The 27,799-nt window shown below is 41.8% G+C and overlaps 1 protein-coding gene across 4 annotated transcripts in view; it reads left to right on the top strand.

The window, feature by feature from the left end:
• The window catches only part of LOC126915740 (protein groucho-like), a 153,519-nt gene that overhangs the window by 110,312 nt on the left and 15,408 nt on the right, over nucleotides 1–27,799 (top strand). For all 4 annotated transcript variants that reach the window (XM_050720701.1, XM_050720700.1, XM_050720702.1 and 1 more), the window contains 2 exons: nucleotides 1,106–1,385; nucleotides 11,256–11,281. In XM_050720701.1, coding sequence (XP_050576658.1) covers nucleotides 1,106–1,385; nucleotides 11,256–11,281 — 306 coding nt within the window. The remainder of the gene's footprint in view (nucleotides 1–1,105; nucleotides 1,386–11,255; nucleotides 11,282–27,799) is intronic.

Here is a 27,799-nt window from a genome sequence, read left to right as displayed (position 1 = left end):
AAAAATTGTACGATCTCTAACCCTTCGGATTGTACGGATGGTGTTCTTTTTTTTTTTTTTTTTTTTTTTGTTTCTATTTATTTGTTCGATATCGAACGAACTACGAGTAGTGTGTTGGCTTGGTGATTAATAGAGGTAAAAATAATTAATGGAGGCGTGTTTCATCATTGTTCAGTGATGTCATCGGCTGTACAATCTAATCTCGCCACTTATCTAAACGACGTGTTTATCGGTTGCACAGATTAGATTTCTGGATCGGTGATTGGATGTTATCTGGAAATCTCGGCGCGCTTGTCAATTACCGGTAATCGGTGTGCTGAACATAAAATCTTGCCTTTACTACTCATCGTAAATTCTTTACAAATTGATATTACAACTTGCTTTCTATACTAAATTTCTAGATACCTTTTACAACGAATTGAAAATTGCGCAATTAAAAGAAGGGTCGATGCGATGTCTATACCTTTATACTGCTTTAGATATTTTTTGTAACGTTTTGATAGTGAAACGTTAGGAATTGTTTACTTTTATCGATACTTCTATCTACACATAATGCCATAATATTTTATCTAATCTTTTCTACTTTCTATCGAATTATGCTGAAAATTGTTACTTTCCTAGAACTAAACTCGTTAACAGTTTGATAAGCAAGATTCAGATCACTTTAGGGATATCAAAAAATAAATGCTGTAACAAGCTTAGCTTTTTTGTATCATTCATTATACGATTATGATATAATGATAGCAGATGTTCACAAAAATGATAACAACTCTAGAATTTCATCCAATGATCGTTCCTACAATGGCTACAAAAAGTGGCACACCATCATATTTATTGTAACATTTACGTATCTTAAATTTCGTACCATCTAATATTACTTTTATATGAAAATAAAATATAGAACTTAATAATACTTGCAAATACTTTTATTTTTTACTTTTACAAATACTTTTACAATTAATTTGTTAATTTATAACTTTGATCAAAATCGATTTTAAACATAGCGGGAAACAATAACTGTTTATCCAAGTCCATTAACTAGAAATATCACGACCGATGATTAATCTTCAAGGTGATAAAAGTCATTTTTCCCCCTCCATTACAGCAACAAAGGCCAGACTTGCCAAGGATTCTTCAGCAGGTGCATGCCCAGCAGCTACCACCAGGTGCTGCGATGGGTCCACATCCAGGTATACCTGGACTTCCAGGACTTGGTCCTGGAGCGGGACTTCCTGTTCCTACGTCAGCCTCCGCTGCTCTTCTCGGATTAGGCATTCCACCGGGTGCGGCAGCAACTGCTGGAGGGACAGCTGCTCATCCTCTCTCGATGTTGACCAAACCGGACCTTCATCGAGGTCAACCCGACGACCTGAAGCACAATGGAGGTAAGTCATACCTTTCACCCTTTCGACGTTTGTGTATCGTTTACGTGGAATTTATGTGACAGGCGTTAAATATCGATGAGAATGTTAGAATAATTTACAGGTTGTGTCTATTCATGGAAATATTGCTAACAGATTGAATGATCAATTTCTTTCATAATTAAATTTAGTTCTATTAGAACAAGTTAAAAATTGAAATGTCCAATGGTGTAAAGCTCGTTGAAAAATATTTGTTCGATAGTGCTAGGAATTAAATATCGTTATATTTTAATTTAAATAAATATCTTTTAATGTAATAAAATGAAGCTATAACGTTCCGGTAAATTAAAAGGGACTTTAGTAACCTTTCGCTGGAATAAGCGTTCACGCCTTGCAATTGTGTGATGTTATCGAGAAACGCGTTAATTGCAGAATAATACAGGCGATACGTTTCATATACGTTAAATGCAATCAACTTTCTAATAAAAACAATTAATTTCTTGTTTTTCTTAGTTTCCTCCAATATCGTCAAGTTAGGTAAACAGTTAGTAATAACAGTGATAGTTTAGCTAGGAATTCTGATAAACCGTAAAACGCGTGCCTCAAGCGTGTAATTAGGATAATTGGTAATTTATATTCTGTTTGAAGCAGAAAATAATAGAGGAACACAAGTTGAACGTCGCAAGATCAAGCTTTTTGTTATTTCACCATCGTGATTCACAAGTGATAGATGTATTCTTAATTAAGCGTATACCTCATTAAGGCCCATGAAATTGCAATTGCCTTTTTTTGGCGTTTCGTTGCACGTAAAGACATAATCAAGTTTCAAAGGGAGAAAAAATTAATCGGAGACCATTGTACGACTGGTAACACATAATAACATACCCAATTACGACAAATTTAACTTCTATTTATCGTACTGCGACGTGACAAAGAATTACATAACGATTCAAAACTAAAGCCATTAATAATGCAATCTGTCTAAAAGAGCAATTATTTGCCAGAGATTGAACACAGATAGACTTTATTACTCTATTCAGTCCCTTTGTCTCTGTTACTCCAAAACGAAACTACAAACTGTTCTCGTTGCATGACCGATCCCATAAAACCATTTCGCAACGGTACAAAGAACAATCAACTTCTTGACAGAAGTAATCAGTCGTTACTTAATTTTTCTCATCAGTTCGTACCCAGTTCGATCATTTTTCCATGCTGTATGAACGTTACCAGGAAGCGAACAACGATATCAGTAAAATATTTCACAGGTCTCTGTTTTAGCCGATTACGTTTCTGTTGAAATGAAAACAATTTACCGGCAGAAAAATTGTAAAATTTTTTTCTAAATACAGTTTTTTTTACGTATACGAAGATCACAGAAAATGGTCATGACAAGTACATTTTTCTTGCTTTCCTGAGTTTAATATCAGCTTGCGATTAGATAGGAGAATTTTAAAATGACATAAACGAAAGACAGATAGCTTCTCAGGTCCAAAGACAATATACATATAATATACCAGAGTTGGTGAAACAAATCTCGTAACTTCCATTTTTTTAATTACGTTCAGAAAAATAAAAATTTGCGTAAATATCTGTGGTCTATTAATTATACGCTAACATTTGACACCCGTGCGAGGCTACCATATCATCATAATGTTAAGATACGCGAAAAGGAAACGGATCTATCGAAACGCTTATCTCGCGATTTCGTTGTTTGACTTCGCCGTAACTGAGTTGCAAAACAGGCGGCTCCGTTTGCTCGCGAGGAATCGAGCGGAATGCAGAATGACATTCTGGATCGTCTCATGAGGATCCGGTTGCAAACGCTCGCTTCCCATACGACGGTGAGCAAAGATAAGACCAGGTAGAAAAACAAGAGGCAAGGTTGCAGGAAACGCGATCGAATGTGCAATAATTCTTCGAATCCGGCTGCCGGTTTGCGTTCGATACGCAAAATACTCGCGGGCGAGATGCTGATCTACGTGAAAACACGTCGAAACACAAGGTCAGCGACTTTAGTAAATCGAATCTCTTCGCTGAGCTAACGCAACTTTGTGTCGCAATATCTTCTCGTCGAGAATCTTCTACCGCTGTGTCTGAACAGGTGGCACTTTCTACTTCAACGCACACTAAACAACGTTCTTATGGAACCGAACCTCTGGCCAGATAAATGAATGACGGTTAATCCGTATCATTTATCAGTTGTTAATGAAAGAAACGCAGATTTCTATGCATTTATAATGCATATTATATAAATATATTTAGTTCCGTTCCACGTTCAAAGTAGTTCCATACACGTAAACTAAAAGTTAAGTCTACTGTCTGTTCCTATTTTCAAAGTCCTTTTATTTATGTATATAAAAATTTGACAGTTGCAGTAGGATTAAGAAGATCAGCGTAATTCTGTTATGTTTGTTCCATTATTAACTAATCGGTGGGCATGAAAATTTAATAGGAAACAATCGATGGAATGGAGTTGTCAAATATTGAAAATTCACTGCGGTTGAAAGTTTACAGATATAAAACGCTTTCAAGCGTTTGAATCTTTCAATATTCAATGGTGGAACTTTTTTTCGTGATTGTTGAATGACTGATCCATGCTCGGTCGATAACCTTTTTTGTCAATCATTCGTCGATGTGCTGACTTCCTGCCTCAGATTGTACATTTATACGAAATCTGTTTGAATCAGTAAGCAAAGACGCAAGTTATTTAATGTACATACGTATATATTAAACAACTATAACTTTGCAGGAGGATGGTGTTTCATGCCTACAATTTATAGCCTCCAAAGTTAATAAATTATCTCGCCTATTGCAGTAAAAATCTATCAAAAACGAATTTTGTAATAAACGCTAGATATTTGTAAATGTTTCTAGAATTAAATCATGATCTTTCGAAACGCCTACATATCGAACATTAACCTAAACCAAATTTATTTGAAGCAATAAATATATCAAATTCCAAGTGTAAAATTTTTAAAACATTTATACGAGTATAAAAGCACCTAATAATATAAATACCAGGAAGGAAAAATCAAAGTTCGTTCCATTGAAAGCCCTAACTATCAACAAAATTGATAGTAACGCGATGCAAGGCAGCCAGGAAGCATAATAGAGAGTAGGGTGGCAATGCAAACGCAGAGGAGAGAAAGAGAAAGAAAGAGAGAGAGAGAGAGAGAGAGAGAGCACATAGCGTGTGACACAGGGATATTTCAAGCGGGCCGCAATACAACGGTGACGCAAACGATCGTGCTTAAGCCTGAAACTCGCAGAACCCTCGATCTTGACCTCGAAGATCCACTTGTGCACCGGCGCGTCCTCGTCCCTCTCCTTGGGACAGCACACGAGTGCAAGAACGTTCGCACTTAGGCTCCATGTAGCGCTGACAAAGTCGCGAGAGCTTCAAGTGACTCTCCTATCACGCACACATTCTGCCAAACACTCACATACAGACAAGTACATACGTGTACGTTTATGCACAGGCTGGTCTGGTTCTGTGGTCCCCATCCCTCGCGTTTCGTCGAACCTCGTCTTTCTATTTCTCTTCCACTCGCGTCCTCTCTCTGCGCAACGCCTCTCTTCTCTTCGTCGTCGTCGTCGTCGGCTCTCTTGCTCGCGCGCTGTGCATGGTCGTCTCTCAGAAGAGCACTCAGAATCTCCTCTTGACACGAGAGTACTTCCGACTCTTCCCCTCTTTCGTTCCATCCACCTCTAGGTGGCTCTTCTAAACCTTCGCGCCCCTCAGCCTGTTCCTCTCATCCTCTTCTCGCGCCCTCCAAAGCCCTTCTTGCCCTCTTTCTCTTGCCCTTCCTCCCGTCCTTCTCCACTTCCGTCCGTTTCCTCTTTCCACTTGCCGCGTTTCTCTCTTTCCGTCCTTCCATCCTCCCTTCCTCACTCTATTTCTTCCCAGCGTTCCACTCATTCCACTCACAGCCGAGTAGTTGCCGTGCTCGCGCAATATCTCCAGCTACACTCTCGCCTAACTATGTTACCGCGGGCCGAGTATAACCTCCGGCCAGTTGTTCCAAGTTGTTTCGCGTTTTCCAAGCGTTGTCGGCCCGCCGCGCCGTAATGAAATACCGTCCGATCTCAGCTACCGAGAGTCCGCCACCCCATGACGTTCTTCCTCGCTCCTGCCATGATTCCTTCACTGGAACAAATCTTCGATTTCTCCCGGTTACCATTTGAAAATTGCGAGCCATCATCGTTGCGAATATGTACCGTAACGACGTCTTCGTTTAATTTCCGGGCTCGTTCGAAGCTCGATCGAGGTTCTTTTTTTCTTTTTTCGTCCTGGTACTTGCTCGGCCGATGGAAGTCGACCGGAAACGGTGCAGGCTTAATGGCTCGAGTTAGTTTGCCTGTCAGCCGTGACAATGGAGGATGGTCTTTTGGATTGCAGGTTTTCTGACCGAGCAAATGGAGAGGAACGAAGGGAATTTTGTTTGCTGTTCGATTCGATTCGTTTCTGCTTATTTTTCAGATGTACTCTTTAGTTCTTGTTGGAAAAGAGTGGTATTTGAGAGCGTAATATTGGAACAAATAGCAGATAAATTCTTATGTTCCATCGATGGATGACTACGAGCTACATATTTACGTTGGTACAAAAATTGAACAATTCTTTCGAAACTATAAATTGCAAGGTAATAGATCATACGTTTGAGACGGAGAAGTTAAATAATTTTATCGGAACCATGAATTAGAGAATATTATTAAAGCATATATTTAATTTGATGATAACTTCGTCTTGAAGAACGCATCGCAAAATCATAGTTTTCATTTCTCAATTTCGATCTTCACAATTTTACAACAAAATATTGAAAAATGTTAAACGAAAGTTTATCTGTGTTTCGAAGGAAAGCGCTATGTACCTTACTCTTTTGAAAAAGAAAGAAGAGAACGCATATCCCGCGAGAGAATAAAAATCTAGAAAATCATTTCAGCGTAACACGATCATACACGGGAAACAATGTTGTCGCCGTAGGAGGAAGTTCGGTTATACACGTTCATCCGTGTACATACATCCTTGTTGCTAGTATCGTCGCGATAGCATTCTTTCACTCGATACGACTCAATTCTCTGGAGGAAACTGCGGTCGCGAAACAACCGCGACATCTGAAATCACTGTCTCGATCCGCGATGCGTCTTTTTCCCCTCTCCAATATTAGAACGACGGGGAATCTCGTCGACACCCTTTTGAAATGGGAAGCATCGGAGGCAAGGAACCGTAATGGGCCACTATTTCTGTCGCGGCAACTGAAACTTCTTCCCTCCTTTCCGGAACATTGCCCCCAGCGAATTGTTTCCAGCAGGGCCGTTATCGTTTCGTCCCACCCCTCACCTCTCTGTCTCACTAGCGTCTCCCTCCCTCTACCTCCTCGTACCCTCTTGGTTGTTCAACAGAGTTGCCCGGATTCCCTCGTCGAACGACTCCTCGCCGTCGGACATAATATCTGCCTCCACCACTCATCCGATTCTTTCTCTGTCCGCTCGTTCACAAAACGATTTACCAGAACGCGAGACGAAGTAAGTCGGCAAGACTCTTTTACAGACGATTAGAAACCGGTATCGCTTGCATTACCATTTCATCGTGGATAGTTGCGCGAGTAATGGTCCCCCGGGAGATCGCTGCCCCCTCGACCGTGTACGCTTCTCGTAATTCTCCCGGATATTGTCCTCCTTTTCATCGTTAGCTCTTCCCATTTTTCTCTTTCTTTCCTTTCCCCCTCGCTTTTTCTTTCGCATTGCTCTTGTATTCTTTCAACGACATCCAAAGAGCGCAGCAGCAAGTTTGCTTTCTCGTCCTATCGGGTCGTTAAACTTATCCACCACTTGCTCTCCTCGTTCAATCGATTCTTTGTATTTCGATAGCGGTTCCACACCGGTCATCCACGATGAATTACGTAAACGTAATCGTCGCGTAATTCGCGAAGACAATGGCGCCCGGAAGCGATCGGATCTCCGCGCAAATTGAATTCTACCAACTCGCCTACCGATCCTTATTGAAGCTGTTCACAGTCGCTCTAGCAACCTTTCCCTGTCTACGCTGCTCGCGTATTTCTTCCACCACTCTGATTTAGCTTTTCCACTTTTGCAACGACCGCCTGGCCTTACCTCGCCTGATATTTCCCTCGCACTCGACTTAATGATCGCGGAAAAGGTGAACGCGCGCGCACGACATCTCGACGACATCCCCGCGAAGATGCACGTGTTCTCGCGCGGCAAACGAGCACTTTGCGTTTTAGTGGGAAATTATGCGCGCTCTTCCGCGTCCGTTTACGAGCCACGGCAGGAAGTTGCGCGGCAAAGGGGCCGAGAAAGAGCTGAAACTGTTTCTGCCAGCCAGCACTGGATTGCTGGTGCACCCAAGAGAGCAGAAGAGAGCGAAAAAGAGGAAGGAAGGTATATCGGTGAGTTTCGTGCGTAAGACGAGCACGCTCGAAAATGCTCTTTCGTTTTTGTCCCTCTTGACGAAGGAAAGCTCCTGGTTGGATGTGGTTCACGGGCAGAAAATTCACGACCCTTTTCTGTTCGCGCTCCGCCACCCACGACAACTCGGTAATGGCTTCGAGGGTGGATCCTTTTGCCACGGGTTTTCCTTAATTTGCCCGGCCATAAAACACACGGCGGAGTCACCCTCACGAGGCGGATACGTTTTATCGGCGTGCAAGAACGTGCAAGTGAGCTCGCCGCTCTCTCCAGGAATTACTTTATTTGTACAAGTGGTCGCGAGCTCGCCTCCGGAAGCTTTATGGCGTCGGGTTTTTCCGTTCGCCGTCCCTGCCCTCGAGAACCGTATCCACTTGGGGGTTACGCCGGATTTCTTGTCGCCAGCGACGATACCAGGCGACCGTTTAGTGCTGCCGGCGTAACGTTAATTCGTTCTTTGACCGCGGCCCCTGTGTTTTGCACCACCGGAGTCCTGACTGTTGCTTTAGCCACTGGGCGTTATAAATTGCTCCGCTTCTGGCTCGCTACTCAGCTAGTTTCGCGGATAAATTTCTACGCTGCTATGAAGATGTATTCATTTTGAATGAATGTTTTCTTCTGGTTATAGATGATATTTTCCGCTGTGTTATTGTTCTGCAAATATTAAATCGAATTAAATAATACCAGTGAGACGTGGAAATGAAATTTCGCTGAAGAATTAGCTTCGTTTAAAAAAGGAAAGATCGTTGATCTTTGCCGATCGCAAGTATCGATTAATTATAATAAAATATATCAAAAAATTATGCAGTTTCCATTATCGTTAATTATTTTCTCTATAAATGTTATCTTGTTTCGGTTTATAGTCTGAGAAACAGAACGATATTTCAGGTTTCTATATATGGTAGTGCAATGATATATAATTCTTTTTTTTTTTTTTTTAAGTAAGTAAAGGAATTAAATTATAGCGAGTACGGTACTGATTTGGTAACTAGAAAGCGATTGCAGCAAGATGACTGCAGGAAAATAGAATAAAGCAAAAATGTTGTAAGAGTGTAATGGTAAAGTCGTATAAAAAACTAGTACCCTACGTGTTGAGATATCTTAAAGATCGAGTCGAACGATTAGATGGCCAGATAGAAACTTGGTAAAACAGGAATTGATGCCCAACAGCTTGTTTATGCGAATATAAAACTCATTGCTATTAGCTTCGTAGAAATTCAGTTAGATGCTGCAATAGAATCGTGTGAAGTAACGCCAATTACGTTGCATTACTTTAGCAATTAAAAAGTAATTATTAACGGATCACTGATCACCCATGTAGAGGTGATTTATATAGAAATCATGACGAAACTTTAATTACTATAATCATTTCGCATATACAACATTTATTACGGCACTTATATAACAGGAAAAGAACCATTTATTCGTTTTATCTCATCAAAAAGAAAGTAGCTTCTTATTAGGAATTCTGGTTTTCTAATTTATAAAGTTTCTATACCGATTATCTTTCGTCTTTTATTTTAATCTTCTTAGGATTGGTTTTCCGTTGAGTATGAGAAAAATTTCTTCTTGTCAATTTTAAGAATAGAAGCATATCTTTTTTCACGTTTCTGTATGTATGTAAATACAATGTACTAAAATTCAAAGCTAATTGTACTATAAACAAATACATTTGTTGCTCAATTATTTAATAGCTTTTAAACAGATGTTAGATTTCTATACCTGAATCGCGCTGTCTTTTTAACAAATAAAAAGTCATATAATGTTTAACAAAATCTCTAAGCAAAAGGTCGAAAAAAAATGATTATTTTCTTCTCTTTTCAAGCTTTGGAAACTTCTTAACAATAGGAAAATTCGACTGATTCGAAAGTAACTCGAAGAATGCAGCAAAACTAAATACGCTGTAACTTTTCTAGCGGCATATTTCCTGTAATGCATCTTAAAGCGCCTGTTCTCAATTTACAGTAAAAAAAAAGTCGAATAAAAAGATTGGTGCAATACAAAGGCAGCCTACAAGAATGGTTGACGTGTAGAAGAAACTGAAACGATTCGACGTGTATAGCCGTGTCGTGGAGTGGGTAACAACAGTCGAAGAATGGTATCGTTAAGGTATTTCCTACGAGACAAAGTGTACCTACGAAAAGTATAAAGAGTGGAAACGAGAAAAAGGGGAGGGAGGTTGGGGAAATCGAGCGAGGGCAAACTATGAAGCTGGCATCTCGAGGACAAAGCTTCCTCGTTCAGGATCGCCTTCGACCTGCCTCTTTCTCTCGCCCTCTTTTCTTTCATTCAACGTCCCTTCTCGGAAATCCTCGAGGAGAGGAGAGAAGAGAGAGAGAGAAAGAGAGAGAGAATCTGGCTCCTCCTTCGTCCTGGCAGCTTTTTTCTTTCATCTCGTTGCCAGCGCGGAAAAGATTCTGCCGGCATACCGCTGACTCTGTTCCGCAATAATCATGAAAAACATTGCGAAACTTCAATTTCACAGGAAATACGATGTCTTCAGCGGGCAGCCAGCGGTGTTTGAAATGTTTCAGAGAAAGGAAAGGAAGGATACAATCGCGGAACGAATGTTCACTTAAGAAACATTCTTGAGCCGGATAATTAATTTTAGAGCTTAATAAAAATATAATATAAGAAAATGTAATTTTAACTGTTGAGTTACGCTGTTGAATTACGTGAATCGAACGGTGGTTAAAGCAGCGTGATCTAATAACTTCAGTTTTAGGGATGTTTCATTATTGATCACTTTTCTGTTTTTGTAATGCGACGCTGATGTTTGACGTCGTTCGAAAACGAAATGCGAGGTTAAATATGATATCTGTGTAAATGAGTTGTTGGGTTTGACAGGAAGTTATATGGGAAGCTGCTTACTCGACACGTTCTTGATTAAATGCTTCGTGACGCTGTTCGCTGCGTTTAATATGAATTCCTCGAACAGCTTCTTCGCTAGGGAATACCGCTATGCAACGTATTTTATGCTAAAATGTTTAGTCATTTGATTATTACATTTTATGTAAGATTCGTGTTTTTACGATGTATATCAATATGTATGTATGTCAATATAAAACGTTCAACTCGACTGGTAACAATTTTCTTGAAAAATTCACGCGATTTATCACTAGACATTTTTTTCTAATATTTTTTCTATGTATACTTTTGTTGCTGTTGTACTTTAGAAACAGTCACTGAGAGATGATTCGTCATTGAATATAAAACTAATTAAAAAAATGACATTTCTTTTCAGTTGGAAATCAAAACCTTGCGAATAATTAAGCTTGTTAATGAAGTAATTTTTCATTATTCTTTTATGAATCAAAATGTCTGATCTTTCCAGTATTCAGTCTACGATTTATGTACAATATTCAAGCGTTATTAAAAATATATCGATTTTTTTATATTCTCAAATGAGTGTGTATGTTTAAAAGAAAACTTTATTCCAATCTAACAGCATCGTTTCATCTGTTGCAGGTCTTAACCCGGCGGAGGAGAGGCATGTGAGTATCAAACAATTTAACCGATAGAGAATGGTGGAATCGCGGTTTCGCCAATGGGCAATCGATAACAGTCTATTAACAACGAAAACGGTTATTCGGCTTGGCGTTCAATGTGCAAATAGCAATATCGTTGCACACGATGTCGGGATTCTCTTCGACCCGCCGCGAACACGACGAATTTCGACGCCGACTGAAACGATAATCCCATTGAGAAAGCGATGAACTCCTCCTCGCGACAGATTTCGCTTTGCGAGATGCAACATGCCGCGTAAATACAAGTAACACGTGCACCGATAGCGTTTAATCGCCGACCACTATACCGCTACTACGATTCCCGCGCCGTGTTTTCCGCTTAAACGGCGCGACTGCATCCACGCGATACACTAAATCGCGTTCCCAAACTTTTTCTACGTTTCTGAAAATTTAGAATATTTCTGAAAATTCGGAGTACCAAAGCTTCTGTTTTAAACAGGAAATTACTTATGAGATTTTTCAACTTTTAGGTGGATATATGCTCAACTCTGTAAATAGAAATGTAGACACAAATGACACTTAGGTAGAAAGATTATCTTTTAACATGTACTGTGTTATTTGGGATTTTTAAAGCTATCTTCTTGTAATGAATCACTTAATGGCAATAAGTGTTCTGGTTTTTTATATATTGAATATTATGTAAATCGAGGATTTCAGAAGAAGTGGAGTTGATTAGTTTGGTTTTAGAGAGGGTCGTATTATATTATATTATTGATGTTATTGAATTTGTTTAATTTTATAAATAGAAATATAGAATTACATTCGAATTTAACGTTATTTTTAGTCGCCTGTCTGTTAGATTAACCTCATAGGATAATTAGAAAACGTTATTGTTGATCTTAGAAAGTTATTTTCGCTCGTGTTATTGTAGATTTTCCATTGTACGTTGAAATGAAAATTAAACGAGCTTATGAAACTCTCAGGAAACGTGAGTTTGGAGGAACGTTTTTAAAACGTTGCTCTCAATTATTTAACGATACATTGACTAAATGGGAGTGGATGAAACTTTCCAACAAAAGAATAGTACAATTTTTCTACAAACACAATACGAAACTTTAACAAAAATCGAATTCACAATTACGTATTTTAGAAGTCGTATTATATGAATAACATCCGGTCCAATTAATTTTATTTATTCGACTCTGAACGAAAAACTGTATGATAACTTTTTCCCAAATCAACCGCACGTTTACCATTAACCGATACAACTTCTAATTCATGACCAATTTACTCGGTGCAGCCAGCACACAAATCGCGCGCAGCCAAACAAACTCGTTCGATTTCCACCGAATGCTACCATTTCCTCCCCCTTCTGTCTCCCCGCAGTTCGTTAAAACAAACGAATCTATGAATTTATTTTCACGCGAGAATTCGGTTCCGAGGGAATCTGGGAATTAAACAGATTCGCAATTACAATCTGCGAATGGACGTCGCTCGAATCGAATTTCGAGAGGGCGAGAGCCGGTATCGGTTCGTTTTTCCCTCGTTTTCTTGATCCGACAGAAACGGATACGGTGCTCGTAAAATCCGACCGTTTGCCGGGTTTTATGGGTCGCGTGTCGTGTTCCGTAAAAGATCTCGTACAATTGTTAGGTTACTTCCACACGGCGATACGCATACGTCATGGCACAAAAATACCTGAACACCCTTATTATCATTATATATTTTATATTATTATTATCCGGACAGATAAATTTTAATTAATTGCTTAGAAATTAACTGACTTGTCATATATCGATACAGTTGATGGTTTTATTACTGCTTAATTTAATCATAAGTAAGTTTGGAGAAACCCTTCTCATTTGATACATATTTTGCAGACTCAGATTTTGACATCATCTGTGTTTTGTTCTAAATTTTGTTGGAAAATTATCCAACTTGTTATCGCTCTCACAAATGCCAATATTGCAATGTATATGCATTAGACAATTTAAAACCGATTTTGTCGCGTCATACTAACAAGGCAACAAATAAAATCGTAGAAATTTACTTTATTATTCCATTTGTGTGATAAATACAGTATTACTTAGTCTGTTCGATTCTCTCTCATAGTCAGCCTGTTTTGTGGTTTCATTTAAAAAGGATTAAGAAAACTATCGACACTCGGCCACCTTGTTAAATGGATGCGCTATCGTATGACTATTTTTCTCCATTTTACTGCTGGATAACGGATACACGTATTTCCGTGTGAAAGCAGCCTTATACTCGACTATATACACACCGCGAATGGGGATTTTGGAATTGGTAGGACGAGCGGAAGTAGCGGGTTCTCGCAGGGAGAAGAACGACTCGGACCGCGTCGAATTTCATCTCGTAAAAGAAATTAAAGCGACGCTGCTGGTGTGTGGTTCGCGTAGCACGCAGCTGAAAGAGAATACCACAGAGGAACAAATAAAATCAGCTGGCTACGAAACTAAAAGAAGAAACTGGCGGTCGAACGATAGAGAGGGAAAAGAGAGCGCGAAAGTGAACAGGAGAAAGAGAACAAACGGGGTAAAAGGGGGATGACGAAGAGGGTTTGAGGGGCACAGAGTGAATAAAAGGGGAGAAAGAGCGCGCGAAGAAGAAAGAGAAGGTTACGAATCAGCCCGGTGGAAGAGGAGGAAACCTGAAATGGACGTAAAAGCCTGAACACCGGAACACAGGGCCGTAAAAAGCTCGTCGTCAAATGCACCCCGTTCTTCTCTACCGTTATACACTCTGCTTCTCCCTTTCCCACTTTTCCTGTACTTCCATCCTTCTTTTCTCTTCCACGCACGCCCTTTACCCCACCTTTGATAGTATAAAGCGACTGCTGGGCGCGGCGCGCGTTTATTAAAAGCGCTCTGGGCTGGCAAAAAAGACTCGAGAGACCGCTCGGAGGGGTCACCGTGTTCCCGCGTTCCGCTTCCGATCTCTCTCGAATCGGATCACTGAAGGATCGCTCGACGATCGATCATGGTCAAGATGTTCTTGACATTCGGATAGAACGATTTTGGGAAACTGTGAATCTATTTCGGGCTAGGCTTTGCTAGCTAGCGGTAGATGGATCGTGATTTGGGGTTCGCTATGGTAGAAACATTAATAGGTGGAGGATTTTGGTCGTTTCGATCGAGGTGTGCCGTGTCGATGATCTTCTGATAGCGAACGTGACAAGAATATAAATAACATATTTACTAAACTTAAATTCAGAGATGAGGAACTTATTACAAAGAAAAGACTTAGAGGTAAAAGCAAGCACGTCAGTATTTTAACATTGTTATCCGATTTGAGGTTGAAGAATCGAATTAAAGAATGTATTTGTAATTGTTATGAGTTTAATTTCGACTCATTTTTTACTTTATCCTAATCTCTACAAAACTGTGACGATCTTAATTTTTACGCTTTACGCTTCTTCAATTTATACCGGTGGTATTTTCGAACATCCAGTGATTTCTGTATATAACGCTGTATATAAACAAATGTATTCTTCCCTTGTTGTGTTACTCTATATCCTCTTACTTTTAGAAGAACTATGTTTTAGTTATCGACAGTCCTTGAATTAATCGCTAGAAGGCCATCGTGCTCACATAAGAACCACGTTTAGTAAACGTGTGAGTCGATCAATGAGGATCATTAATTAAAACATCCAAGCGTTTTATATAACTTTCTTCTCCTTTTTCTCTTTGATGTTCGCGAACGACAGAAAAACATGGTCACGCGAGTCCAATCCGCGCTACATTATTCGGTCAGCGAGTGATTTTCAACGTAATTATCTTTTCGGCGTGGCTCTTTTCCGCGACCGTCATTACGAGCCGTGTTTTAACAGCGTACACACCCAGCATAACTTGCGCAATTTGCCGGCGTTGCCCGTGGCCCCCGGCCCGCGGCCGGACCGATAATTAGCGTCCGTTTAATATGCACAATTATTACGGATTGATAATCGGGGCTGCGCATCCATTACACCGGCATTGAGATAGATGGTAATAGGTTTCCATCGGTATTAACTCTCTCTCCCTTCGTGTTTCCCGCTTGTTTCTGCTCCCCCTCTCGTACCATTCAGTTCTCTCTCTCTCTCTCTCTCTCTCTCTTGCCCCTTCGTGTTTCTCGCTTGTTTCTGTTCACCCTCTCATACCCTCTCCTCGTTGCTCTCTCCGGGACGAGCGCGCTCGTACGTAATCTCGCCGCGCTTTCATAATGTGTACGGACCGGCTAGCGATGGGAATAATTCGATTATCGTTTGGAAATTTTCAATCGACGGCCGTCCAATCCTGGTAAATCGTCTGCTCGAGGAAACCATTGAAAAATCCTGAATTATGCTGGATTTTGTTTATTATCGGAATTTTGTTGGAATTTAATAGAAAGCGAATATAATATCTCAGTTGCTTTCAACGAGTTTAAACATCGACACGATTATTTGGCGCTATTAAAAAAGATATCAGAGAGATTAAAATACTGAAAATACGACCGCGAATAAATTTTATTCTTTACAACTTTAGACCGTGCTACCTCTATTAAATTTTTCAAAGGATTCTTCCGCTAAAGTTCTTTACTGTTCTAAAAGGAAGAACGAGAATTTTTGAAATACCCGTATCTTTTAAAAAGTATTAACAAAAGAGCCTTTTATAAAAATTAAAAATTCTACGAACCGTTTTCGTTAAACCTGTTTTATCCATTTCTGTCGTATTTCGAACCCAACCACCGTTTCATAAAAAACAAGTTTATTTATCGAAAGCACCAAAGTCCTGATTAATCCAAACTTAAATAATCCCGATTATTCACGAGCAGATCGTTCCCATCACTACCCTTCCTCCATCTCTCTCCGCCCCTTTCATCGTTCTCGTTCACACGTCTCTATCGCTCTCTCCACCCTCTATCAACCTTTCCCGCTTCCTCCTGGTAATCCTCTTTCGCTACCTGTCCCCATCCCTCCAACTGCCAGCCTCCCCAACCCGTTTCCCTTTCACGCTCTCTCCCTTCCATCGAACTGGTATTTATCTCCGTTGCACACCCCGCCCGGCAGCCTTACAGGATCCCGTACAACCACCAGCCGGAGGGCTATGAAATTGAAATATGAATGCTAATGGGGTGGTTGGCTCGTGTCGCGTCGTATAATGTTACTGATTGCTAGTACGTCGGTCCTTTTACCCTTCCCGCTATCCCCCTGCAGCTCTTCACCGCCACGAACCTCGCCGTTTCACTGTTGCTCCGTTGCTTTCCATGCTGGGAACAGAATACGTGACGCGTGCTCCGCGTCTTGCTCGCTTGCGTGTCGCGTAATTGGAACTCCAAATAATGGTAGTTTTCGACCTGGTTCGTCGTGGTCGGGATCAAATGTGCATAGGAGAGCGCAAATGCGAAACAGAGAGAAAGAGGAAAATGGAAGAGACAGATGGTGGTGGTTGTTTGGTTTTCTACGTTTCAGAAGACTGGCAGGAGAATTCAGTCGTATTGCAGGGTGAGAGAGAAAGAGAGAAAGTGAGAGGGGGATAAAGAGAGGGGAGAAACTGCACAGAAATTTATATTTGTTTGTTTATCCACGTTGAATTCCACGGTTCCGCGCGCGAGCAAACGTTTACTCTCGAGCGTAGACGCGAGCGACGAGCTGGCTGGATTACGAGCAACGCCGGGCGCAATTTAAAATTAACCCCGGGGAACCAGGCAACGTCGAGAGCAAGATGCTCTCCGCTGGATCGGTGCGCAAACACGCGAGAATGCGGCGCGGAAGAGCGTTTTAAAAACGCTCGATGCACGGGTCCTGGTTTCGGTCGAGGGCGTGTCGCCGTGTTTGTACGTCGTGTGTACACCGGCCTCGAAACGAAATTAACGAAACAAAAATTTATACCATCGTGTATTTTGTTTCGCTTGGTAAGAGCTTTTTGTGTTTCGATGAAATAATATCGAATATCGCAGCAGGATTTAGATATTTCCTGTAGTAGGTTGTGAACGCATATCGAGATATAAAGTTGATGTAGAAATTCATTTTTATTGGCTACACAAAACTCTTGTGATGATATTCCAATAATTAAATTGTTACGATTTTTTATTTTTTTTTATCAACTTATTATTTAAGTACTTGGCAAATGCGTCCTAAACAATTTATAATATTCTACGAATTGTATCGTTTTGAAATTCATCGTTACGTATAAGATTTTTATTGTTAGGTACCAATTTGAAAGAACGGTTAACGTGTTTAAATAACAGAAAAATAACTTCTTATTTAATCATCACATATTTGCTGGATACGTATTATCAAAACATATAGAACAAAAATTAATTATAAAGTAAAATTAATAACAGCGAGAATACAGAATACAGACTACATACGACGAATTAAAAAAGCAATATAGAACAATTAATTTCAAGAAATATGTCGGAAAAAGAGCATATATATATCGTTTGTACAATCGAGCAATGCAATTCGATCGTTCTAAAACTTGAAAAAAAGAAAGGAAACAAAAAGAGCGGCAGTCTACGTTTCAAAAGAAAGCCAAATCTACTTGCGGAGTCTTTTCCTCTTTCCCTTTGTATATCTGACATACCTGAAAATAAAATCCGTCTAACCTACACCTCTGTACACAGTATCACCCACTCGACTAGCGTAAAAAGAAGAAAACTGTCTTGTTTTCCACGGTTCCACTTTGCCGTATCGGTTCGGATTTATACCTGCTCGCGTGCCATACGATAAAACTTCCATCCCTCTTGACAACTCGTTATCCGACTGTATTTTCGTGCTCTTCTCGCCGTCAGGGAGCCCCTTTTTGTCGCGCTTTGCCTCGCCACTTACCCTTTGCAATCCGATCCCGACGACCGGTATGAATCGACCGAGTGGCGCAAGGTTTCACGGAACCGAGTCGAGCGAAATCGTCGGGGAAGGAAATAAGGAAAAGCTGGGAAAGAGACCAGAGAGGATAATAGAGAAAGAAGGGAAGAAAGAAGGAGAAAACTCTCGTATATCGAATCGAAAACTGACAACGAACGGAAGAGAATGTGAGTCGTTATTATTCGTGCACCGGTAAGCTCTGTCTTCCCGTTCCCGGAAGAAGCTTTTCTCCTCTTGCTCCGACCCTCTGCCACCCCTGACACGCTACTATTCTCCACAGACGGCGTTCCTTCTCGGGATTCCTCTCGCAATCCGGAAAAATATTTCTCCACGCGGAGCTCCTCGGAAGCGTACGCGATCCGAGAAACGTCTGGGTTGAGTTGAAATAAAAAGAAATGGAAATACCAGGCAAGGGGAGAGTTAAAGAAAGAACAGGGAGGAAAGCGTGGAACGTCTGCTGCTTTTCCTCTGAATCTCGCTTGGCCAGGCTCGGTCGAGGTGTTGACTCATAAGCAATTCATGAAACACCGAGAGGCGACTGTTCTCGCTGCTTGCGCGAGCAAAAACGAGGGTAAAGAGAGGCGAGAGGGAGAAAAAAGCTGAAACGCCTCTGGAATATTTATTTATCGCCGTCACGACGCCGTGGTATAGGCGGCTTTTTTTTTATTTTACAAACTGGTGGGAGAGAGCGTTCACAGGCTGCTGCTGTGAGAGCCGAGCGAGAAAAGGGTACACACGGGGGTGGAAAAAGGAGAGGAATCGGATCGCTCGAGTTGCACAAGCACGAACTTAATTGAATTTCACGATACTTACGGCCGATCCGAATAGCTCGCGGCAAATTGTCGCGAAAGCGAGTGGCCCTCGATGCCAATGAGAAAAGTGCTCGAGAAACGGCGCCGCATTAATTCGTTCGCGGAACGAGAACGAGCTGACAGCGAGACGGCGAATATCCTCGAGAAGGGCGCGACCGGTCAACGAGTTTCGCGCCGATCAAAGGCTCGTTCAGCCTCGTCCGACGATTTCTTTTTCTCCCTCGTCGCGTTTTGTCGTTCAACGACGCTCGTTTCACAGACAGAGCTGTGGATATCGGGACCCAATAATTTCAGATCGTGCCCGTTCTTTCTCACGCCACCCATGAGCACGGAGTTTTCAGCGTTAATTAGCGGAACAACGCAGGTGAAAGCGAAGGCAGAGGCGAAATGAAGCAATTGCCAGGTTTAAAAGATCGTTCTCTATTATGCTCGTCGAACAAACGCGACTGCAATTATCGATTTCCCGTTTCGAGAAGCCTCCAATGGAATGCGAGAATGCCGGTCGGAGAGGCTTAAGAACATTCTTTTGCCCGAGAATATTCCCAGTCTTCGCTTGTAAGCTTCGAAAAGTCAGGCCCGATAGAGACCTTGGCATATCGATTGTTCTTCATCCTTGATTCCCAGTGTTTTCTTCCATATAATCATTTTTCCTGCAGTTCGTTTGCTGTTTGGTCATGCACGATTTTTCCAACTCTTCTTTCTCTCTGGGAGTTTGCTACTCACACTCTGTTGACGCTGGCCTTCTCTCCTTCCTCCCGCTGTGATCTTTTTTTTTTTTTTTAATCCCATCACAGAGTCGAGCGCACACCAACGAGCCTGTCGCCCGGAGGTCGGTAAATTAAATCTCGAATAAAGTGCAAATAAACGAGCGAGGGGGGAGCGAGAGGCGGGATGAAAAAGGAAAAGAGAGGAAAAGGACGGAGAGGGTGGTTACCTAGCCGGTGTCTCTCGCTACCTGGTGGCTGGTGGTCAAAAGTGCGGTGCAAAAAAAGCGGCGGAGCGAGGATGAAAAAACGTCGCCGTGCAAGGATGGTGGGGATATGACGGATAAAAGAGCGAACTGACGCGAGAGTGTAATTTATTTTAATTAGAGTGGCTGCATTATGTAAGCGGACGAAGCGCCGATGAAAGGGTTTGAAAGGGTCGAGAGATCCTGACACCGAGTCCCAACATTGCCTGCAACCACCGCTCTCCCTACCCTCTGCTCCGGCAATCTTTGCCTTCGATCCCCGGAACGGACTAATTCACTCCTGGTCCAGGGTCGTTCCTGATTGAACGTTTGGAAAGGCAGTCGACGAGATCCGAGGGGTGCCGCGTCACACGAGAGTTTCGTTCGGCTACCGGGAGCACGACTCGTTTACCGATTACTTTTCTGCTCAATAGAAAAAGCGGAGAAAGTGGAGAAAAAGCGGAGAAAGTGGAGAAAAAGCGTGTCTATTTGAAAATGAGAAAAGTTTCTTCCGTTTCCCTTTTACATTTTTACGAGCAATTTGCCAAGATGAGAATTTTTCGAAGACAGGTTTAAATCTTAAGAGGGATCAATCGACTAGCGTACGTAAATACTACTTACAATTACACGAGACGAAAATTGGGAAAATCAAGACACGGAAAAATTTAGCGGGTAAACGCGAGAAAGAGAAGAGAAGTTCAAAGAGAGAAAGGTGTCCACGTGTGTATCGATGCGGAAGAACGGAAATGGTTCTAGGGAAGCTAGCACGAGGCTGAGAAGACCATGCTCATCCCCAGAAACATCGAGGAGATTGTTCGTCCTCTCCGCTGACAGGGTAGAGAACTACCGATCCCAGCTGCCTTACCGACACCTCTGATCTCGTTAGGGACGCATTAATTAATTTACAAGATGGCGGCGGTAGCAACGATGACGACGACAGTATAAGAGAGGCAACAGCCACTGTGTAAAGTCGAGATAGGAGGGTTAGAGGTAGTAGTAGCACGGCACGTTTTAATTACTAATTGAAACGTTCTCCTACCAACGGTGGTCCCCTCATCCTTCGTCCCCCATAACCTCCCAAGGCCCGTGCTTCCTGCCGCGCTTCAATCCCATAATTCTGCTTCCTTTCCGCCACTACCATCGTCGACGCCGTCGTTGCCCCATCCACCATCTCCATCACTGCTACTATCGCTCCTTTTACTTTTCCGCGTTCCATCCCTTCGTCGATTCTACCTCACGGCTCTGTCTTAATATCCGTCTCCGTCGGGGGTACTTAATATTTTTAAATACTTTGCAGTACACCCTCCTCCGTCTGTCTTTTGTCCTTTTTCCTTCCGTCCCGTCCCCTTCGTTATATCGTCCCTCGGAGAACGACGGTTTCTCGATCCCCTCGTTCTCGCGGCCGACGCACCACGCCGGAATTTATGAGAAGCTAAATCCGTAGCTGCCGCGAATTAATTAATTAAAAACATCACGCTACCTTAATGACATTCTCCCGCCTCCTATCTCCATCCCCGTCCTCCACCTCTTCAACGTCTTCCCGCCCATCCTTCTCTTCGATCTTTGCTCGCGCCACCCTCTGTTCGCTCGCCGCTAAATTCGCTATTCACGCTGATCACGCCGTCGTCGTCTGGTTTTGCACCAACATTTGTTATGGAAATCAATGTAATACCACCACCTACGAGGGGAACGTGCAGTCAGCCGCTAATGGCCACTTTTCTCGTTAACCCGAAGAAACAGAAGTAACAGCGGCTTTCTGTTTTTACGAGACACTTGAGAAGATTGTTTATACGGAGATAAAAATCCCTTAAAGACTCTCTCCTGTTCGACCGTTCGCCGCCTCTTTTCCAGTACACCACGTGGTGTTCTCGAATCCGTAACGAAATATACACCGGGCTTAACCTCTTGCTCTGCAATTTAAGTTCCGATAGCGTGTGCCATAAACAACAAGGTCGATCACACGTCGAGCCATTTCACGGTTTGCCTGAGCGTTCAAAGTTGTGCAGATTGCACATGTCTTTTGATATAGAAATGCATGTGTAAGGTACAACTAATTTTATTTTGCAAGATGTTTTTATTATTTGCAAGCGAATAATAAATCAATGACATCGACGTACCACGTCTCTCACAGGATATTGTAGGTTAAGGGGATCGGATAAGCATAAATCGAAAGGATCGACTTAATTTAATCTTACTTGTTTTTAATTTATTTCCAAAGATGTCTGTTTTAGACATTTTTATGTAATAATATTTCGGTTATAATGTGACTTTTTTAAATTCATTTCTACGAAATAATCTTGCGTTTATTTTCTAAATAATTTTAAGCAGATTTTGTAATAGAAGATAATGATAAAGAAAGACGATATGAATTTTCGATTCCACTTTCATTCTCATGATTTATTATGAAGCATACGCCTGTTTTCTCAAGGGGCTCGTAACTTTATCATTTTAATTAAGTATCAACGCGAGTTACTAAACATCTTACTAAACGCTATCGAATTCTCCATCAGTTTCAAAGCCCGTACAATAATTCATGAAGAAATATACGCGTTAATTAAAAACAGCTAAATGTACGTCACACGAATTACGTACAGTTCCAGGACCTAACATCAAATAAAAAAAGAAACAGCGCGAGAAAGATACAAACCACATTTTTGGAACCCGTTTTCAGAACGTTAAAAAAATATTCAATAAATTGATTGAGAAAAGATTTTAAATGAAATGTTGTCATAACGTAATCCCAAAATAAGTTAGAAGCAAACATCAAGACGAGAAAACACCTTCGGTAATAATTCAACCATTAAAAAAAACACCTATCTAAAATCTCCAAAAAGACTATCGTTATATCACTGATATAAAGTGAAAAGAAGAGACCATTAAAAGAAAGCAGTCGATTTAACAAGAAATCAAACAACACGAAGCCTCGCGTAGATCGAGCGATACTAACAATAAGCTGAACGAAACGTCAGTGCGAAACGACCGCGATAATGTTTCGATGAGGGGAAAGTGAACCGGAAACAATAGCAGTAATAATAGAATTCAAATTGATTCAGCGTGGCGAGAAAAGGGTATCTTCGAAGCGGCTGGAAAGGAGAGAAGGGGCTCAGCGGCTTGTCTGCGATCGTCCATAGTGTAGAGGCGCGGCCGAGGGCAATTTCAACAGTGCCGCGACAGCGAATCGCTTCGTTTCGCTCTTTTACGATCGATTCGTTCGGCCCGCGGTTCGTTCCGCTTTGTGCGCGCCGATATTTACGCGCAAACCATTCATCGTGCGCAGACGCGAGGCGGGCGCGCGCGGTTAATTTAATTCCAAAGCAAGAAACACTCTCTCTTTTCTCTCTCTCTCCCTCCTCTCTTTGTTCGTATCGTCTGTTGGCGCGAAAGCTTGGAAACCGCGCGATCGCCGCGGGCGGCGTGAATAATCCGCGCGATTCGTCTCGCGTCTCGCAACGATCGCGTTTCGAGGGCTCGCGGAACTCTGTCGAACAACTGGAACGCGATTTGCAGTCGCGTCGAGACACCGTGTCCGAGACGATTTTCAAATAAATGCTCTCGAAAGTCGGTTTCCAGGTGGCCCGCAATCGGTGACTACACGTGCGTAGAAATTGCTTTACTTTGGCTAATGGAACAGCTTCGTTGTGTTTGTCTTCAGGAATGGTTATTTGGATGAGAAGACGAGGTTCTTGAAGCTCGATGTTGATTTGTTTCGTGCAAGTATGCTATGTACGTATGCACATCGCTTTTAATGAGAATATATCAATTGTGGGGGGATTAAATAATTTTTCATGAAAATTAAATACTTAGAACGTCTACACGTAAATCGCTCGGATTTATATGATACACAGATTATATAGTATATATTAATGTTTTTAAATAAACATCTTCGTGTATTTTTTTATTATTCCAAATTTGGTACATTAATTTCATACTTTGTAAGTGATGTCGTTTCAGACAATTGATCTCGTTCACACGCAATTGCATAAAAATTTACGTCTAATGTTTCTAAATCTTTACCTTTAACACAAGAACTATCAAATCAGTTAAAATGACTGGTGTCAAATGTTTCGTGTTTGCAATTACTAAAAACATGTAAGCCCTTATGGTACTATTCATTTATTAATTTCATTAATCATAGCGCAATTTTTTTAACCCATTATCAATTCCAAAGTGTGTATCTACTCTCATTCAACCTACACAATCTCTATTCCCAAAACATTCAACTTGCAAATATATTGAAAACGGAGGAGACGTTAAAAATCTCGTTAAAACTACTCATATTTAAAACAGCAACAATTTCGCTTCCTTTTTCAATCTGTCCGTTATCGACCGAAGGTAAAGGGAAAGGGAGAAGACGGTTCACTTTGAAAACGAGGATTCCAGCTCCAAAAGTTGAGGAACATCGATTTGGTGAAAATTAATTTTTCCCGTTGCCAACGAGTTAAGGGATAGCGAGCTCTCGAGCCGGATGGCAGGCTATCAAGTCTCGAGGGCGGCGTGGTTAACGCACATATACGCACGCACACGCGTCCGCCAATGTGGCAGCCCCTCTTTTACGACTCGCGGCACGTTTAACGGCCGACTAAGCTTTTTAATAATTCGCCGACCGGTAATTAGTTCGTAATTTAATGAGGCGGCCGTAAAACTCCGCCTAGGGCCACCCGAGCTCTCCGACCGCCCCGTAATTACGTCTCCGTATATATTTCACAATATAATCGTCCGGTTCTCTGGACGGGGTTCTGTTTTCTGAATCTTCTCCCCTTTCGCGACCGGAAGTGGCGGGGAGAGCGTTCCGGAACGACCGGATTGCTGAAAAGGTACATTGACAACGATGCATGCGGCAACGAGATTGACTATACCACACTGTGTTGTAGTATTTTTTAACGTTAAAACTACCATCAGCCTTTAAATATACGTTCAAATGTATTACATATAAATGAATATAATTAAAATCAACATTGTGAAAATAAATATACGACAATTCTGATTCGCCGTCTTAGTAAAAGTTAAGATTAATTTTATATATGAATAATTTTAGTAATTGGTAATTTAGAAAATCTAAAACCGGTTTCTTTCGATAGGTAGATTGGAATAACGAGATTTGTCTCAGCGACCAAAAGAAACTTGAAACATTCTACAAAGGTTAATCGATGCAAAACCAAACTATACCACGCCAAACTCCACAAAATTCCCTCATTAAATGCAGGTAGACGTTGTTCGTCGTACGAGCCGTGTCTCGATCGCTGCTATCGATACACTCGCCGTGTTACGCGACGTATGGCCCCTTGTCCACTCCGGTGCCCATATTCATCGAGCATATCGCGGTACATCGTGCTGGGAACTGGTGTAGGATCGAAAATACGGCTAGCCTATTTTCACCTCGACCATAATTCAGCTATTATCGATAGCTAACCGCGGCTATACACCAGCAACACGTGTAAGATCGAAAGTAGGCAGGATCATAGGTCTAGCTCGAGCGGTTAACAAGATTCCTACACGCAATCTCGAGGCCGTTTCAGTAAAGGGGTTAGCCGTACGTGTCCCGCAAGGGTACGGCGTTTAACAACTCGCGATAGCAGCAGATTCTCTCTCTCTCTTTCGTCTCCTTCTATCGTCCTTCCGCTGAAATATACGGCCACTATAAATCAGTGGTTCGATCGGGAACGGCCAGTCGGTTGATCGTCTTCTTTTCTTCCTCCTCTCTCTATACCATCTTTCGATTCTCTTCTCTGTCTCTTGGATATCTCTGTGTTTGACCTTCCTGCCGGTCCTACCGATGCCACGCCACCGGGACGCCCATTAACTGGCTTTTTTGCGTTGTGTAATGACCTTAAAGCGCCCACGGTTTACGAAGCCATTCGTTAAGGCCGGCGCGGCGCAACGGACCGCGCGTTGGTAATCGCGCGAGAATGCGCCTCTCCGCGGGCATTCTTGCGTACGACCTTTTTCTTCTCTACTACCTTCTTCCTCTTTTCTTCTTCTCTCCTCTATACTCCTTATTTTTTTCATTTTTCCTATATACGATCTTCGTCCTTCTTTCCTCTGTTTCTTACTTTCACGCTCTTATAGAAGTCTATCCAGCGGTTCTCTATTATCTATTTCTTTCTAGTTTCACGGTACGTCCTTGTCGCAGCCCGATCCCTAACCACTTAGACGGTTTCTCTGTCTGACTCATTCCACGCACACTCCACCGCCTCTTTCTCCTTCCGATTCTCATTCCCTGTCGTTTTTCTTGTTACAAGGAGGCCGACGCAAGGGAGCAGCAGTTGAAGAAACGGGCGAGATAATAGGGAAGAAGCCCGGCACCGAAGAGCTCGCGAAATAAAGCGACGATCGTAATCCACCACTGGCTTTTCAATTACCAGAACTGTCTCCCCATTTTCCTGCTAGTTCGTCCCCTCTCCTCGATGCTTCTGCTTGTTCGCTCTCCAAGTTCCAGCTATGTCTTTCTTCCGTCTCTGTCCTCCAAACTTCCCTATCCAACGTTTCACGCAGCGATAAAAATGTTTCCTCATCCCCTTCTTCGCTCTGTGTTCGCAGATAACGCGAAGACACTTTATGGCAAGATATTCTGTATGCTCCTTATTCCTTTGTCGTTTCTTTCGCCGTTCTTCCCTCGTTTACCATCCCGTTCCAATCTTTTTATCCTTCTTTTTCTCATTCGTTTTAGTTTCTTATTTTTCTCGTCATAAGCAATGTTTTTTATTTCGCCCTGCTCTTCACCCTCTATTTCCTGCTCCGATCGAGCAACGAGAGTACTCTGCCGGCCTCCGACACGACGTGTCCTTGAGAAATCTCGTAAAGCACCACTCAGCGTCGCTCCGAAAATCAGCGAAAATCTGGCGTTCTTCTTCCACCCTCGCACCTCGTCAACGTCTCGACGATGGAGCCCCGAGTATTCTTCGACGATATATTGCGGTCTCCTGACAATTTCCTATCCGTTTTCTCTCTCTCTCTCTCTCTTTCTCTCTCGCCGCGTACTCGAGTTCCTCGACTCGTGTGCCGGGTGACGTGGAATGTCTCGAGGAGCAAATACGTTTTAGCGATATAGGAATAGCGGCGGAATATTTATTGGAATTTGTATCTCGTTTCGAAAGCGATACGTTTGATGCGATCGATAACGATGATAATTAGATCGGATGTTTATGCGTCTATTGGAGATTTCGTTCTTGTTATTACCAGTTCGCGTATTTCAAACGTTTTGTAATTAACAGCGTTTTACGACAAAAATTCTTTCGACGGATATATCTCATTATCTTGGTCGTTTTTCGTGTACAGAACAAACACTTCCACGTTCGAAGCAACCGATTCGAAATCAATTGTTTTCGACGATCTAGTCGAAGTTATTATTATCAGTTCATATGTTTTATGCATCTTATAATTAGCAGTATCGAATCTTTTTCTTACGACAAAAATACTTTCGATAAATATATTTCATTTTCTTCGTTGCCTTTCGAACATACAACAAACGATTTCCACGTTTTCAAGACAATTTTTTCGACGATTCAATCGAAACTTATTATTATCAGTTCATATATTTCATATATTTCGTAATTGCCACTATTAAATTTGTATCTTGCGACGGAAGATACTATATTCCGGCAGATAATATATTTCATTTTCTTCGTCGTTTTTCATACACAGAATAAATATTTCCGCGTTCACCAAGTCTCCGGTTCCAAGTCAATTTTTTTAACGATCCAATCGAAACCGTATGTGCAATTCGGCAAGTACCGCGTGCCACGAGAAAGTTAGTTATCGACGAGACAAATTCAATCTGCGAAAAATATCTACCCCTCCTGCCAGTGATTATAGGCAAGCGCATATCACCGGGTTCTATCGTCGGTTAAGGTCAATTTCCGCGATCCCACGTTCTCCCATGGTCGCCTAATGGAAAAAGAAGGCAATCGTCGCGGTTTCTGTATTCAATAAAAGCGCGCGTATCT

Source organism: Bombus affinis, chromosome 4, assembly GCF_024516045.1.
Source record: "Bombus affinis isolate iyBomAffi1 chromosome 4, iyBomAffi1.2, whole genome shotgun sequence".
In the NCBI taxonomy this organism is placed as follows: Eukaryota; Metazoa; Arthropoda; class Insecta; order Hymenoptera; family Apidae; genus Bombus; species Bombus affinis.
Note: the sequence above shows the minus strand (reverse complement) of the source record. Positions and strands in the feature narration are given on the sequence as shown.